This window comes from Protopterus annectens, chromosome 3.part0 (assembly GCF_019279795.1).
Source record: "Protopterus annectens isolate FY-2018-M chromosome 3.part0, PAN1.0, whole genome shotgun sequence".
In the NCBI taxonomy this organism is placed as follows: Eukaryota; Metazoa; Chordata; order Ceratodontiformes; family Protopteridae; genus Protopterus; species Protopterus annectens.
In genome coordinates this window covers 386,175,249-386,192,853 of record NC_056731.1, presented here as the reverse complement: position 1 = coordinate 386,192,853, position 17,605 = coordinate 386,175,249, and the positions used below count along the sequence as shown (strand labels likewise).

Below are 17,605 nucleotides of genomic sequence, written 5' to 3'. Positions count from 1 at the left end.
TTGATCTATTATTTATTTATTTAAATTTGCTAAATGTGTAGGTACACTGGTCCAAGGATCCTTTTCAGTCATGATGTGATCCAATTAGGTTCTTGTTGCAACAATAGTAGAAAAGATACAGGGCAATGAGTAAGAGAATATAATAATAAGAATAAAAAAAATAATAACAGTAATTATATATATATATATACTATAATATATATATATATATATATATATATATATATATATATATCTACACACATATAAAATGTGTAAAATGACAAAATGTATTAGCATAAAGAGATGAAACATTGTCTACTGGAGTTTGATACCACAGCAACAGCAGTCTGAAGTTGATAGTTTTAAAATATTTAATAGTACTGGAGGGGTAAGCATGCATATCATCTCTTGTTAGTGACAGTGTTGTGAAATAAGAAAGGGTGATGCAACTACTAATTAAAGTAGCTAGGAAATTAGCAGAGGAGTGGATTGGGAAGTAATGACTTTAGTAAAGTGGTAGTTAGAGGGAATGTTGATACAAGATAAGAAGAAGAATAGGAAAGCAGTTATAAATATTTAAAGATATTAAAATACATTATTATTAAAACAGAGGTGAAAGACAAAACATCAACATGACGGACGGTCAGGAATTATTCTGAGCCCATTAGGAATCTATTCCACAGCTGTTCACAATGACACACAAGGTCTTACTGTGTCTGTAAAGGATTATTTTACTGGTCTGAATAATAGAGCCAAAAATAGTAAATTTGTTGAGTTGCATGATTAAATAATAAGAGACAGAATGGTTTGTGGTATGAGAAATGCTGAAATAACCATTGTGCTATTAAAAGAAATAGACTTCACCTTATTAAAAGACGTGGATTTGTGAAGATCAAATGAAATTACTAGTACACAGCTGAAAGAATTAACTGAGGAAAAGGATGTGTGTAAGATAAAACAAGAATCAAATAAAAAGGATGGAATGAGTGACACAAGTAATAGGTAAAAAAAGAGACCATGTGAACATGCACTATAATAAAAATAGAAACCACAAAAATCTGCAATTTAAGTTCAAGCTTCACAAAGTAGGTCTGGTTATAAGCATTAGAGGAATAATTCCCCTGCTTTAAAACCAGTTCTTCATAATATGTGTTAGAAAAGGACATTTTTGTAAGATATGTAAATAGAAACAAAGGTACATTCAAAAGAGTGAAACATTTGGTGAAAAGAACCTGAAAATCAACTGGTTTAGATATAACAGAAGATAAAATATTTGAAACAGTGATATTTGAAAATGCTTGTTAGACACTATCAGAAAAACAGAAGCTATATTATTAGAAAGAAGTTAGAAGAAATGTGGACCTTTTTAAATTGTTTTGCCTCCCTGACACTGACTATTAGCTTTTTGCCTTTCTGCAACTAAATTACCTATTCTTTTTCAGTGAATAGAATGAACCAATTATCCAATTCTTCCTCCAATGAGGTGAGAACCAGTCATAGTGGTCAATTTTAAGTGGATTGTTTTGTAGGCCCTACCTCACCAATTCCTGCAGTGGCCAAATTATGTAGCTGACAGAACCATCCTTAGGACATGCTCACTCTAGTTCCAATTCCCAGTATATTCTGCTTGCTGCGTGCACTTTCAATCACTGACCAGTTGCTGCTACTGGCTTCCATCTAATGTATACATTCAGCCTCTGTTAAGCGTCATTATAACACTGGGCCCAACCTACTTCCTTTCTATCAGGATAGGCAAGCTATCATCAGCTACTGTCTTCTATACTCCTTAACCACCCCGTCTGTCACCTGAGCCACTAACCAAAATCTAATCATCTAGGTCTTTATCCCTCTGCATCATGGAGGCAAAGAAAAACATTGACTTCAAACCAGACAATTGTCTGATGATACTTTTAAAGTACTGCAATATAAAAGCAACAACGTTCAGGGCACCAAAAAACACCTTTGAGTCAAATCTGATAAAATGAATTTAAAAATAAGAAACACAAAATATTTTCTCAAACTGTAGCAATTAAAGAGTTACATTTTCCAGTAAGCTGGCTTTTGAGATGCTAGACAGGGCAGTTCAGTTTATGGAACTGCTGGGGTGTAGACCTCCCAAATAATAAAAAAAATTTGTACTTGTTTTATTTATTTTTTATTATTAAAATATTTTAATTAATTTATTCTGATATTTATAACGAAGAAAGTCTACCCACTTGACTGCTTTTTTTGAAAAGAGTCCAGCATTCATGCCTACATCCTCTCCCATAGAGAATTAACCAAGTGGTCCTTATTACAGGTTCACATGCAATTTCCAAGACATAGACAGAACACTGTAGGGCGGCCACGGTGGTGCAGCTGTTAGCATTACTGCCTCACAGTAAGAGGGTCTCCGGTTCGATCCTTGGCTGGGGTGCCTTCTGTGTGGAGTCTGCATGCCCTCCCTGTGGTCGCGTGGGTTTTCTCCAGGTGCTCCAGTTTTCTCCCACATCCGAAAGACATGCTGTAGGTGGATTGGACACACTAAATTGGCCCTAGGTGTGAGTGAGTGCATGTGTGTGTGTGTGCCTTCTGTGGAAGGGGTGGGCGCTGGACTGGAAACTCGACACTGTAAAACTCCACTGCCAATCATGAGCGGACAGTGATCCGCTGTGGCAACCCCTAACCAGGAAAAGCTGAAAGCAGAAGAAGAAGAAGACAGAACACTGTGCTCCTTGATGAAGAGGTGTGTAGCCTTTTAGAATGGCTCAGGGGACTTTTTCCTGATGCAGCTTGAATCAAAAGCAAAATCACTTGAGTGTGGGGAGAAAACTGTTTTTATTAATCTTTTTTTAATAGTACTCTGTGATCACTTGCTATGCCACTGTCAGTAGAACAGTACAGCCTGTATTTTTGATACATGGTGTGTGTGTGTGTGTGTGTGTGTGTGTGTGTGTGTGTGTGTGTGTGTGTGTGTGTGTGTGTGTGTGTGCGTGTGTGCGTGTGTGTGTGTGTGTGTGTGTGTGTGTGTGTGTGTGTGTGTGTGTGTGTGTGTGTGTGTGTGTGTGTGTGTGTGTGTGTGTGTGTGTAATGGGGTTACAGAGGGGTACATGTATTTAATAGCAGGAAGATGAATGTAATTATTCATTCATTTGATCAAAGTTAAACATTTGACGTATACCATGTCAGTAAAGTGACTATTTTTGGTGGGCATGAGTATGTGTGTGTGTGTGTGTGTGCGTGTGTGTGTGTGTGTGTGTGTGTGTGTGTGTGTGTATATTTATATGTGTCTGTGTGTGCTTGTGCATCTCGGGATAGTTCTGGCTTGTCAGGGGTAGTGTTGGTATGTGTGGGCAAAAAGCATTGCATCTTGTGATAGATCTGCTCATCAGGTGCAGTATCAGTATGCACTATCATGTGTGTGATTTTGTGTGTATGTATGTATCTGACAGCAATGAGTAAAATTCATGACCATGGACATTATTTATATGCTCATCCATTCATTTTATCACAGTCAGACATCTGTGGTATAAGCAGTCATTAAAGTGGCTGTAACTGGTGGACATAACTCTGTTTGTTGGAGATGCAGTGGGCTGCCCTGTATGTATAGAGGTTGAAATACATTAATTTAGCCATTTGTATGCATTTATTCAGTCAGTTAAAAAAATAGATGAGCATTTTATTGAATGGACTTTAAAAAGTAAGTGAAGAAATAAATAAGTGAAATTGTGAGGAAGAGTTGTTTTTCAATACTGATTCTGGTTGAGAACATTTTTATGTATTTTGAATTAACTTACTGAAAGACATATTCAATTAGTTCCCATAAAATCAATAACATATATAACTCCATGCTGTAATGTGAAGTTAGAAAAAGCTAATAAAAGAAACAGATATTTCTGGAGAAAGTTAAGATATCATCCTAACTGATACAATAATGAAAGATTTAAAATGTTAGAATTATTTTAGGAGGCATTTGAGGCAGATTAGATATAACTATGAAAGGAAACTTGCTAGACAAGCATTGGATTATAACAAATCTGTTTATATATATTTATGTATTTACAACAGGAATACCTCTCATTATAATATTTGTAGATACTGTAGTTATATTACAGGCTGATAATTTGGTTGAAGATCATATTCTTTTTAATGATAATAATCCATGCTTTAATTTATTTTTAAATGGTAGTAGTATAGAATTGTTTAAGATCAATTTGAGTTCCACAGCTGGACTCAACAGAATTAATTTGAATTTCTGGAAATCAACAATAGGTTCCATTATATTAAAGTAATAACAGGGTTTCTGTCAAATTTATGGAAATTAATACTTAATACTAGTAATTGCATTTTCAAAGAGTGAGGGAATGTCAAATATTAATACTTTTAGACAAATTGGTCTGATTTTGTTTTGGTAAAGTGCTTTGAGAGAGTTATTTCTAAATATATCTTAGACACTAATATCATCCAACACAGATTTACTCAGGGCAGGTCATGTCAGACAAATCTATTGTCTTATACACGTGCACACACACACACACACACACACACACACACACACACACACACACACACACACACACACAGTTTGCCCCACCAGCTGCAGCCAACCTTGTGGGTGGCACTGGATGAGGGGGTTACCTGCAGATGTTGTCTGTTTGGATATGGTGAAGACTTTTCATACTATTGCTCATCATCAAATAATTAACATGATGTTAAGATATAACATGAATCAATATGTTATAAGGTGGTTAAAGAACTGGTTGTCTCAAAAGAATTTCTTTAGTGAGAATTAAAGATACTCTTTCAGAAAAGAAAACAATTTACTCTGGTGTTCCTCAAGTATCTATTTTGAGTCCTGTTTTATTTTGCTATTTATGGCATCATTTTCCATTCATAATGGGTTTTGGATATATATATATATATATATATATATATATATATATATTGATGATTCCAAAATTGGTTCAGTTATTACTAATTTGGAAGATCAGTGCAAACTACAGAGATATTTGGATGAGTCATTTATATGGGCCTCTATTAATAATATGGAGTTTAACTTGAAAAAGACGTGTTTTATATTTTGGAAGAAAAATCAATGTTTTCCTTATATGATGAATGATAACATCGTTAGAAATGCGAATGATAGTAAGGATTTAGGAGTAAATGTTGATATAGGATTATAGTTTGATTCTCATTTAAGGGACACACTCAGGAGGTGGTAAATGGGAATAAGAAAATTATTTAGGACTATTATGAGTAAGGATAGAGATCTACTATTACCTATTTAAAAAGTAATCATAAGACCTGTGATTGAATATGGTGGGTATGTGCATGGATAATATGGTGCAGACTGGAAGAATTGAAAGGATACAAAGGCTTTTTTTAGCAAATAAGAAGATCGAGGGATATAATTTACCAAAGACATCTGAAAACGTTATCTTTATTTTCCATTAAATATAGTTTATTTGAAAGTGACTTAATTGTAATACACACATATACTCATTCTTAACGTTATGGCACTAGCATTGATATTTCAAAATTCAAGTACCAATTAGATACTTGAAATTATAATTATATGGTTGAAACAGGAAATTGCAAACCATGGTAAAACAAAATTATTTCTATTTCAGGGCCATTTGTTGGTAGAATTCTTTATTACCTAAGATTAGATATCTAGAAACCATATCTTGTTCAAACAGGTATTGGATAATTTACTGGGTGAAAGAATGTTTGATTCTAGTCTTGATGGAGGCAAATTCACGGAAGACCTTTTAAGGCTCTGATTTGACTTCATAATACTGAACATTGAACATTGATCACGTCAAAGTACTGAGGCAGTTTGTGGAAGACAGTGACTAATTTCAGCTTTCATTTTAAATAGTCATACATATTGCTTGGCAGGGCTAATGCATCTTTGAGTAAAACAAGATGAAATATGTTACTATGATGATGATGATGATGATGATGATGATGATTATGGCATGATCACTATTGGCCATCTGAAATGTACAGTCAATAAAGTGATTATAATGACTGAGTATTGAGGCAGCCTGTGGATGAAAGTGATTAACCCAGCAATCATTTGATGACAGTTAAACAATCAGTAATCTGTTGTAATATAGCCTCATCCCATTCCTGTTGGTCTCATCCATTCAGTTCTGTCCTGTAGCTACCCATGCTTTAAAGTCAGCAGGTGCCACTGAAGATAGGAATGGGATAATGTATCTGAAATGCAAAACTAAAGAATGCATTCATGCAGAATCATTGCACAGTCATGGAAATGTCTCAGGTGCATGGCAGAACCATAGCAATCATGTTCTGCATGATTATGCTGCATTGTTTACAAAGGTAAGAAGTTTGCTTCCAAGAAACATACCAGCAACTCTTAGGAGTAAAAGAGAGAAGACGCTGAAATGGAAAGAAGGATTGGATGTCATTAAGAAATATTACTAGTATTGTACCACAATAAAAAAATTGCATTTATATTCCTCAGCAAAATCTGAATATGGTGATAAACAATGAAAAGTGCAATCGATGGGGGCAAAATCAGCAGACTACTAGGGAGACTTGTGTCCTCAGAAAACATATAAATAAGACAAATGTGCACAACAATACACACAGCACTAAAACACTTCCCCCTCAGTAGCTATACACCAATAGCCTTGTTGCCTACAAATGCTGCCAATACCTCACTACTGAGGTCATTCCATTTTCATCACAGAAGCTGAAGCACCACAACAGCAAAAAAGGAGTGCCAAACAGGTCTGCTCACTCATGGAATTATTGAAATAGATACAGCTCCAGGGTGGGATGGGAGCAAACAACTAGACCACTGGGGACTTTTATAACTTTTATGGGGTAGAATGGGTAAGCCTAATGTTAAAATCGAAAGATGCACCAGTTCAGGAGATGCGCACTGTTGAAATTTTACTTGATATTATTCTCATGAATAATTGTTTCACCTTCAACAATGAGTATTACTTACAAAAGCATGGGGTGGCTATGGGTTCACCCTGTGGTGCCAGTTTTGCCAACTTAATGATGGCATACTGGGAAAATGAATTCATTTTTAAGAACATTGACCACAGGGTGAACCTTATTTTCTACACACGCTTTTTGGATGATATTTTTGTCATTTTTCATGGAAATGAACATCAGGCCCAGATGTTTGCAACCTACCTTAACTCTACTACAGAGTGTTTTAGGTTTACATCTAATTTCAACACAGTGAGTATAGAATATCTGGACATTAAATTGTCCAAAGATATTACCAACAATAGATACATGTCAAGAGTTCATAGGAAAGACAGGTATTGTAATTCTTACCTTCACTATTCGAGCTGTCACCCATTCCATCAAAAATGCTCCATAGTGAAGGGTCAACTCATTAGAGCTGCCAAGATGGTTACATTAGAGTCTGATTTCAGTGATGAATGTGTATTGTTGAGTAACATGTTCCAACAGCGAGGATACCCTGTTTGTTTATTACAGTCTTTAGTTACTGAGGTCACTTATAAGAGACAAACTGGTTTGCTTGAGCCCATCTTAAGGAGAAGAATATTATACAACAACGTTGACCATGGACTAGATTTGGGGTCTAGAGTTACCCAGAACCCTATTTTGGAACAAGTACCAGTTAAAGACAGGGACAACAATTTCAAGACCAGTTTTATCACTACTTTTAGTAGGGATAGTGATACAATTGGATTTATTCTGCATAAAAATTGGGAGTTTATAACTAATGATAAGCTCCTGATTAATAAATTCAGAGAGCTCCCTAAACTGGTCTTTAGCAAAGGATTTAACCTTAAGAACCTCCTTGAGATGAAGGCAGCACCATATTTAACTAAACAAACAGGTATGGTTACATGTGGCTGTTGTAGAATGTGTAAATTTATGGAAGTGGGTGAAACATTCTGTATCAATGTGAGGAAATATAGGATGAAACATAAATTCCATTGCAACTCTAAACAAGTTGTGTATGTTGCTAGGTGCCAATTTTGTTCAGTCTTCTATGTAGGGAAGACTGAGTGTAGGCTCCGTGAAAGAGTTTATGAACACACCTATGCCATTGAGACAAACAAAAGTGACAATCCTTTGGCAAGACACCTAATATTGAATGAAAACCATAAATTCTTATTTAAAGCGATTGACCAAGTAAAAATTAACCCTAGAGATGGTCCTTTTAATTTATTACTTGAGAAACGAGAACTGGCATGGCAAATCAGGTTCAATGCATTTTCAAGTCCTGGACTTAATAACACTTGTAACATAGCTTGTTTACTGAAACTTAGAAGTTTAAAAAGATAAGTTACACTGTCATTGACTTGGTGAATAGTGACACTTTTGGTACAACATTATAAATTATACATTTACATACTTCTAGTATAATATTATATACATCCACTCTTTATACATGGAGGGTGACTGTGTTTCAAATAAGCAACTCATAATTAAAGCTGTCACTTACACACTTATATATACTATGACAGCATGACGTGTTAGGTATTCACATAAATTTAAGATTTGTACACTGATCCAGTATTGAACATTTTAACAATATGTAGGGAAGTTGTACATGTAATGTATAGGCGATTTATATATATTGAAGTTTATAATGAGAGGTTAACTTGATCAATAGTTTTACAAAAAATGTTTTCTACTTTTAATAATTGATATGATGCAGGAATTTTGTTGGGTACATGTGTGGGTGCACTAATGTACCTTCGGCGGAATTCAAGTTTAAGTGTAAAAGAAATTTCACACTGCTTGATTTTATTACTGTTTTTGTATTTTGAACAAACAGTGACAGCCTTTTAAAAACAACTGACAGTTAATCATGTGATTTGATTTACTATTTAAACCTGAATGGTATTTTGTGTGTAACTATCTGATGAAGTTGTTGTAGTACGGCAACGAAAAGCGTTTCATAATAAACGGCTTCAGTCTTTTTTACTTGGTGCTTCCCAGAGCCTGTTGGATACTTCTTTCTATTTTTTTGTACAAGTTCCGTTTTTATTTTAGTTTGTATCTTGACTTTTATAACAAGTTTAAAGTGCCCTCAGAAAAGCATGTAAATAAAATACTCATGTACAACAATGCCACCAAGGGCTAAAACACTTCTCGAATGCTTCACTACTGTGGGTATAAGACTACCCCCTAAATATCCACAGACCAGGTACCTAGCTATCAAAAATGCTTCAAATACATCACTGTTATAGGTAGTAGGTCATCCCCCAAAATGGATATAATGGCACAGCAAGAGAAAAAAACAGTGGCAAATAAAACTGCTTGCTGCTGGCCTTGTTTAAATTGATATAACCAATGATCAGAAGGGACCACAACCACTAGGCCATTACGGTGATTTATAATTAATTTAAAGTGGCCTCAGGGGAATAATGTAAATAAAAAACATTATCAGCAATGCTAACTGGGTTAAAACATTGTTTTCATATTTCATTTCTGTGGCTACCATACTTTCCCCACAGTAGCCACAGACTAAATACAAATTGTACAGGCATACTGATAGAATGATACTTAAGCTTTTTAGGCCATGCCTTTACTATAACTTATAACTTGTAGACATTAAACATTGAGTGGTAAGCTTCACTCAGCCCATTTCAACCAACTTTCCATAAGACAGAAAGTTATCAAAAGATGTAATTTATATAAAACATAAATTATAAAAATAAATGTCTTACCTGGTTCTAATATGGTGTCATTCCTTTCCTGGGGTACACATGTTGATACTGTAGCAGTAGGTCTTACTATGAACAGGAAAAAATGTTAATTACCTTAAGAGCAATGAACCAGTTATAGTTATCCTATAAACAAATGTCATGCACTTTTTAAAATACGTCTATCCTTCATCAATGGATGGGTTGTCAGATCTGAAGTTAGATCCATCTTTGGCCACTCAAGCATTTGGATCCCAAGCTCAAGTTCCTTCCCTTACCCATAACCCCCATACAAAGATTAACACTACCTCCAATCAAGTTGCCCAAGAATGCAGACAACTCCATAATAATAATGATAATACCAAAGATAACCCAAAGATAATATTAATGCTCATAAGCTGATCTGGAGTTAAAAATGCACTTGAAGGCCCTTCAGAATAGGTTAGTCAAGTAAAAGCAGGATAAAGGAATAATGAACTTCATAATAAGGCACAGAGATAGCTTGAGGGTAGTTGAGGAAGGATGAAGCAGACAACACAGGTCTGTTGTTATTGTATGTACATAACTTTCAGGTCTGATGTTGTCCCTTCCCTCCTTTCCTCAATGATTGGGACAGAGTCCCCAGCTAATATAACCCTTGGGTGGATTAATTGAAGGATATTCCAAAGGACAGGTGAATCGAAGGCTGCCCTGACGCTGGAGAGTAAATCCAGTTTATAATGGGATTTGAAGCCATGAACATTAGACCAAGTGGCAGTTGTACAAATATCATTGACAGATGCTCTGGAAAGAATGCATTTGAGGTTGCCACAACTCTAGTAGAATGTGCTTTTATGGGTTTAGGTAAGGTTAAGCCTTCTCTTTGTTTAGATTTGTAATGTAAGCAGACAATCATCTTGATAATGTGACCTTAAAAACTCTGTGACCCAGCCTATTTGTTGAGAAACACAAAAAGTTGATCAGACATTCTGAAGGCTTTTGCATGGTGAATGTAAAAATGTAGCTGCCTATGAACATCCAGCAGATGTAGCATGTATTCTCCTTTGTTGGAAAAAATTGGGAAGAAAACTGGAAGATTAATGTCCTGATTTAAAGAGATCTTGGGATCTAACTTTGGCAAAAAGGAAGGGCTGGTTCCTGAGGAAACTGTGTCCTTATGGTATGGAGGCTTACAAGAAAGAGATTGGAGTTCTGACATCCTTCTTGCAGAAGCAACTGCCACCAAGAATAATCTTTTCCACTGTAAGAAATAGAGATCCTCCTTAGCTGCAGGATTGAATGGTGGTCTAGTCAGGGTTTGAAGTAAAACAGTAATATCCCAAGGAGGGGTAGGATCTCTATGACGAGGTTTGAGAAGAAAGTTACCTCTTCAAAAGCTTTACACAACCTAATAGAAACAACCGGGGACTGATTCTCTCTAATGTGATAGCTTGAAATAGATGAAAACTGGACTTTGATAGAAGGGAAGCTGGCACCATTTTGAAAAAGAGAGGCTAGAAAATCTAGGACTGCTGGAAGGGGTGCTGAAGAAAGGTCTAAATTTCTGTGAGTAGCCCAAATAGAGAGCCTTTTTCACTTGCTTTTGTAAATCTTCCTAGTAGAAGGTCTCTGGGATGAAGTGAGAATGTGGATTACCTGGGAGGACAGCCTGGAGTGACTAACCATAATTGGAAACAGAGAAACCGAAAGGTTAATTTGAGGCTCCAATGTCTGGGAGAGGTAAGTTAGATGGGTGAGAAATGATATCCGGACTGGGCTCCAGCACCCATGGAGGGTGTTTCAGATAAGGCTATTGGTATGGGAACCATACTGGTTGTGGTCAAAAAGGAGCAATGAGGATCACCGTGACCTTCCTTTCTAATGCTTTCTGAAGAAATATTTGAATGACAGGAGTCAGGGAAAAGTGTAAAGGAGTCGAGTGGACCAAGTGTGGATCAGAGCATCTCTCAGTGACTCCCCCTCTGGTGGGATCAGGGATAAGAACCTGCTGCATTTGGTGGTGTGGGGAGAAGAAAAAAAGATTGCAAAAAGGTTGGTCTCAGTGGCAGAAGACCTGTTCTGCCACCTTTTGATTGAGGGACCACTTGTGATGCAGCAGGAAAGATCTGCTCAAAATGTCCACTGCAACAATGGATTTTCCTGGAATGTGCTTTGCTAAAAGACAGTGATTTGAAGACATCAACTAATTGCCAAACCCTCATGACTTCTTGGCATAATGGATAAAAATGGGGTCCCCTGGTTTGTTGATGCACCAGACCACCAGCATATTGTCAGTTTGAATACATATCTGTCATTGAGGGAGAGAGTTTAAGAGTTCTGGAAGGCCAGAATCTCTAGGAGAGCTGCCCTCATCTTTAGAATGTTGATATGGAGATTGGCTTTGGAGGGGGACCATATGCCTTATAGATTCATAGAGTCCTATTTTTTTTTATTATTACTAGGCTAAAGACCCAGTGGGCCTTTCTAAGCCTGGCCAAATTTTTCTGAAAGAATAATGATGTCCTGTATTCAAATAGGACTTTTGGGGCCAGGCATTTATAAGCTACCTCTGTCCATAAGGGACATGGGTGCCAGACCCATTGTAAATGTCCTATTCCCCATCCATTGGTCTAGGTTTCACTTAAGTTGGGAAACAGAAAATCTCAGCTTCACAGGGATGGGAAGCCTGTTCCATAGGAGGGGCAGTCTTTTGGACATATATCAGTCTCTACAGCATGTTCTGTTTAAGTCACAGACAAAATTCGGGTCCCTAGACCTTGTATTTTTGGTACTCTTTGACTTATGAATATGTAGGAGATTTATAAGTGTGGGGTTTGTGGATGCCTTGTGAACCAGACATAGATCACGCCTCAGCAATTTATAGGAGACCAAGTAGAGAGAAACAGCTTTGAGGCACTCTGCATAAGGCAGGTTTGTTACTCCTTGTTTTATTTTTGTAAAGAACTTCTGAGGTCACTGTGGTTGCTGCATATGCTTGGTCAGGTACATATCAAAGGGATTATTGTACTCTATGATTGGTGTGATAAAGGCAGAATACAGTGGGATAATGACCACTTTAGACATAGATGCCATGGCCTTACTTATATGTTCTGCAACATAAAAGGATTTTCTCATCACTGTGACCATGTAGTGGTTGAAGGTAAGGCTACTGTCTATGTGTGTGTCAAGATCCCTGACCACTGGGTTGCCTCTTAGGGGTGTATTATCAACATAATTAGCCAGGATGGTTGACTTCCCAAAGGGTACAATTATGCACTTCTTAGTATCGAGTTTAACACTATGGCTTTGGCACCATTTGTTACTCAGAGACAGACCTTCTTGAAGAATACTAGTGGACTGTCTTTCTTTTGTAATGCTCCTGTTTTCAGCTGGGAAGTCTCCATGGGGTGGAAAAGACAAACAAGCAACCTTGCTTTACAATGGAGGATTTGAATCACCACCAAATGTGAGTCTTGCAAATATTCCTCAGATGTACTTGGAAAGACATCGGTTAATTGAAAACTGGGCATTGGAAAGACATAGACACTGCAGTGCTATGGTCTACTGAAGTACTCTAATGTGGTATCTGGCATGAGGGACCAAAGTGATGGATGCAACCATCAAACTTATCACGCAAAGGTACATTCTCATCATTGGTTTCTGGAAAGAGTTAATGATTTGACTGTGATTGATAACCTGTTCTGAAGAAGTTTTGGTTCCTGATAAATTGGTTCAAAATGTGGTTCTACCAATTCTGTCTCTTGTACAGGACAGGATTTGGACTTATCTGGATTTACTGTGATGTATAACATTGAGCAAAGCTGGAGCAAGGAGTCTCTTACTTGGATGAATAAATTCCTGATAGGAGTGGAAATGAGTCTGTTGTCCAGATATGGGAACACCCAAATCCTTGCAGCCTAAGGTACACTGCACTGTCTGCCATGTATCTAGTCAATACCCAGGGACCTGTGATGAGGCCAAAGTGCAGGGCTCTGAATTGGAAGTGACTGGCTTCCAGCCAGAAGAGGAGAAACTTTCTGGATTGCCTGCCCATCTTGATATGGTAGTGCACATCCTATAAGTTTATCAAGCACATCCAGTCATTCACTCACAATAGTGGGAGAATGAACTGAACCATGAACATATGGAACTTTCATTGTTTGACATACTGGTTGAGGTAACTGAATTCCAAAATTGGCCTGGGGTTTCTGGTATTTTTAGTAATTTCCTAATCTTAATTGGTCTGGTGGGACTACTTGGATGACTCACTTCTTTTGCAGCTTTTGTATTTCTTTGAGTGCTCTGGTCTTTGAGAGAGTGGAACACTTGGCAACTTTTCTGAATTTGAGGAATGACACAAAAAGGGAATGTAATAGCCTTTGGTTATCATCTGTACCCATTTGTTGTTCATGATGGACATCCGGGCTTTGGGGTATAGGGATAAATGCACCCAACTGTCTCCAGAGAATGGCAGCTGGGCAGACTTTCAGGAGTGCTGATAAGGCTGTTGGTGAAATGAGCTAAATGGACTAAATGAGCATATTTCATTAACCTCAGTGTTAAAACTGAGAGCAGCTAAAATATAGCTTACACTAGTAATGGTTTTAAATGAACAGTAGATGGTGTTATTTAAATACAAATAGATTGAGTTTTTAATGAATAAATTAAACTCTTGGTAATATATAGATTTTTAACCTAGGTTTATTTATTGAAATGTATTTATTTAAAATGAAATATGATTACATGTAACACAGATGGAATCATAATGTTTTTTTGGGAGAGCGTTTGAGTTTTTATAATGTTTTAACACAAGTCAACATTTTTACTAATTATTTATAGAATTTGTATGTAATGAGCCTTTTTCTATTGGTGTAGATAAGATGCAATGTATTTTTACTGGTTGTTTTAAACTTAATTAGAGTACTTAATGAGCAATTTGACATGAACAACTTGTCTGATGAAGTCTTACTGGTGATGTGGACGAAAACGCACAGTGTTTACAAAGCGTTTATGATTTGTGGACGTTTACAATAAAGCGTGTTCTTTTCTAGTTGGTGCACAGTTTCCATGTGTTTTGGACTTGTTGGTGAAATTACCTCTGAAGCCTTGGTTTTCTGGCCAACCTCTGTTTCAAGGGCAATGTCCATTATTAGAACTCCCCCCTGTGTCTCAGAAGGCCTATATCTAGAAATTTCAGGAGAAAACCCTTGAGATTTATAGAACCATAGCTTCTTATACCTTTTCTGGTTCCTAGAAATAGACATCTGGGGAGGCAGAGAAATGTGTTCCAATGGCAGAAAGGGTCACTCCATCTTGTTCACTTCTGGAAACTGTTTCTTTTACTTTAGGACAAAAGAGTATTGAGCCATCAAATGGGGAATTAATAAAAGATGTCAAAGTGCTTCTCAAAGTTACACAAGCACATCCAGCCATGTCTCCTTACAGTAATGCAAGCCTGCACCTCTTGAAGTACCTTCAGTCACATTAGTAATTAGATGCAGTGAAACAATGGAAAGAGACTGTATGGTGGCTAACTAAGAATACAAAATTTTCTTGTCATCTGCAGATATAGACCAGGAAAAAGGACTTTGAGATTTCATTAGTCAGATCCCTTTGAAATCTTGTGATGTATGCAAAGTAATTCAGCTCCCTCAGATGGTTGGTGATCTTCTGGATAGACTAAGTACTTATCTGGTTTATTAGAAATTGGTTCAGCCATGTCCAGCTTCTTTCGGGTCTACTTCACGATGTTGAAAGCCGACAATATTGAAGCTGATATTGTCGGCACCACAACATCGAAAGCACAGAACATCGTGCAGGTAAACGGAAATCTCTGTAGGGGGAGATTTCCATTTACCTCAATGTAGTGCAGTCTCGGAGTTGGAATATTTAAGTAGGGGGTGGGGGTGCAGGGGTCTTGCCTCCCTGCCTATGCTAGTTAGTTTTTATTTTTGTTTGTTTGTTTTTTAAACATTATTCGATGTTTTACTACATCGATCACTAGAGGTCGACCTTTAGTGATTCACTGTAGTAAGATTTCGATAACGTGATATAGAAGCCTTCTTCCATGCCCCCTTAGAGATGAGATCCACCATTTTGTCAATGGGGATCCATCCAAGATGCAGCTGAGTTGGACCTGAAGTCCTCAAGGAACACTGACTACTCTTGGGAGAAGGCATGGGTGGACCACTCACCTTTCAGTCTAAAAAGTTTGAGAATTTCTCAGAATGAGACATTCACAATGGGGATTTGGGGGACCCCTGCTTGTCATCAAGATCAGTGTCCTCTGTGAGAGACTCCTGGGGGATTCTACATGCCTCATCTTACACACATGCTTCTGAGGCACCTTCCCAGTGGGGTGTTTTTTCGGGGAGGATGGAGTTAACCAAGAAAGAGAAATCCACTCATCTGATTGGTAGAGTACTCTCTTGACAACCTTGAATGCTGAAGGAGATTTAGAAATTCATCTGCTGGGGGCTGAAGCCACTCTTCCAGACAAACCCCAGAATTCCACTTGGCTCAGATCCAAGGCTAACTCTGATGTTGAGCTGTCCAGTGCTGAGGTTCTGAGAGGAAGGAACAGCTCCAAAAACTGTGGAGTCAAACCATCACCCAGATCAAGTGTCAATGCTTTGGCCAAAGATCCTTCTGGTTTTGATGAGGTAGGACCCATTCAGGTCAGAGATGTTACCAAATCTTCAGAATTGGAGCAGACAAATTCTGGAAAGCACCCAGATCTGTAACTCCTGAATCCCACAAGCAGTTTGGTACAGGAAGTACTACAGGATGAGGGGAAGAAATGTAACTGTCAGGTCCAGCAGTGGTCAGAGCCAAGAGGACACCCAACTATATCTGGATACTGAAGAATTTCCTCATCATCCACTCCATGTCTGCTTCAGAGACACTTCTGGTTGACTGGACCTGCTGTAAGAATGAAGCAGTGGAAGGAGTTTTTGATGACCAGTCGGTAGTCCTTTCCTTTAGAAAAGACAATTGGAGCTGAGGAGAGACTGCCTTTGGGGAGAAACGTGGCTCCAGGACAGGGGGAGTTTTTGATTTAATCAGGATGGGTTCAGAGAAAAATGTTGGATCCAAAGACTTAGAAGACTTTGGCACCAGGGCCGAAGAAGCAAAAGCACATGATGACCAATCATTAGAGTGCTTTCTTAGCTCCTTGGTCTTTTCTTTAGGCTCCGTGACTTTAACTGCTTTAGACTTGACTAAAGACTTTTTAGAAGAAGGGGAAACTTCAGAATGAACAGGCTTAGTCTTGTACAATTCTCCTCTAAAAATAAGTTTGTTCTTTCTCTGAAAAATAACTCAGATGCCAAAGGAATTGTAGATAGCACATCGCTCATCTAATGAGGCAGTACACACATTTAGCATGCGCATGTACGTTTGAAATTTTGTGGCCATAGGCCACACACTTTTTAAAACCTGAAGGTTTCTCAGCCACAGTGTCAAGAATCAAAAAAGCAAAAACAGCAGTCCTAAGTTACTAATACAGAAACATGTAGATTAAAGTATATAAATGTACATAAAAGTGTGTAAAAGTACTTTTTCAATGGAAAGATGACACCAAGGTATGAGGAAAGAAGAGAGTAAATAAGCAACTGTCTAGGGGAGGTAAGGTTATAATTACAGTACAGAGGTTAAAGCACCATAAGATGAATATCTAGAAGAAAGAGAATATAGTGTCAGTGAATACGGTTCCTTAAAACATAACCCATGCCTGAGCATAGAGATCAACATCTGTCTCAAAAGCATCAAACAGGAGTAGAGGTAATGCTGGGCTTTGAAGGGGTTATGGGTAAGGGGAGGAGACTGAGCAAATCCACGATCAGATCCAAAGACCCATCCATTGAGGAATGCACGAAAAAGACAACATAAAATCATATATGCTGTAATAAGATTTCCATTGCAAACACAAAAAAGTTTGTCAGTAAAATATAATGAAATTTAACAGCTCAATCAATTAATATGTAGCT

General features: G+C 37.5%; 1 protein-coding gene across 1 annotated transcript in view; it reads right to left on the bottom strand.

Annotated features, from left to right (window-relative positions):
- Positions 1 to 17,605, bottom strand: part of LOC122796850 (T-cell receptor gamma chain C region C10.5) — an 89,005-nt gene that overhangs the window by 5,800 nt on the left and 65,600 nt on the right. Inside the window, exon 3 of the mRNA XM_044065594.1 lies at positions 9,663 to 9,728. Coding sequence (XP_043921529.1) covers positions 9,663 to 9,728 — 66 coding nt within the window. The remainder of the gene's footprint in view (positions 1 to 9,662; positions 9,729 to 17,605) is intronic.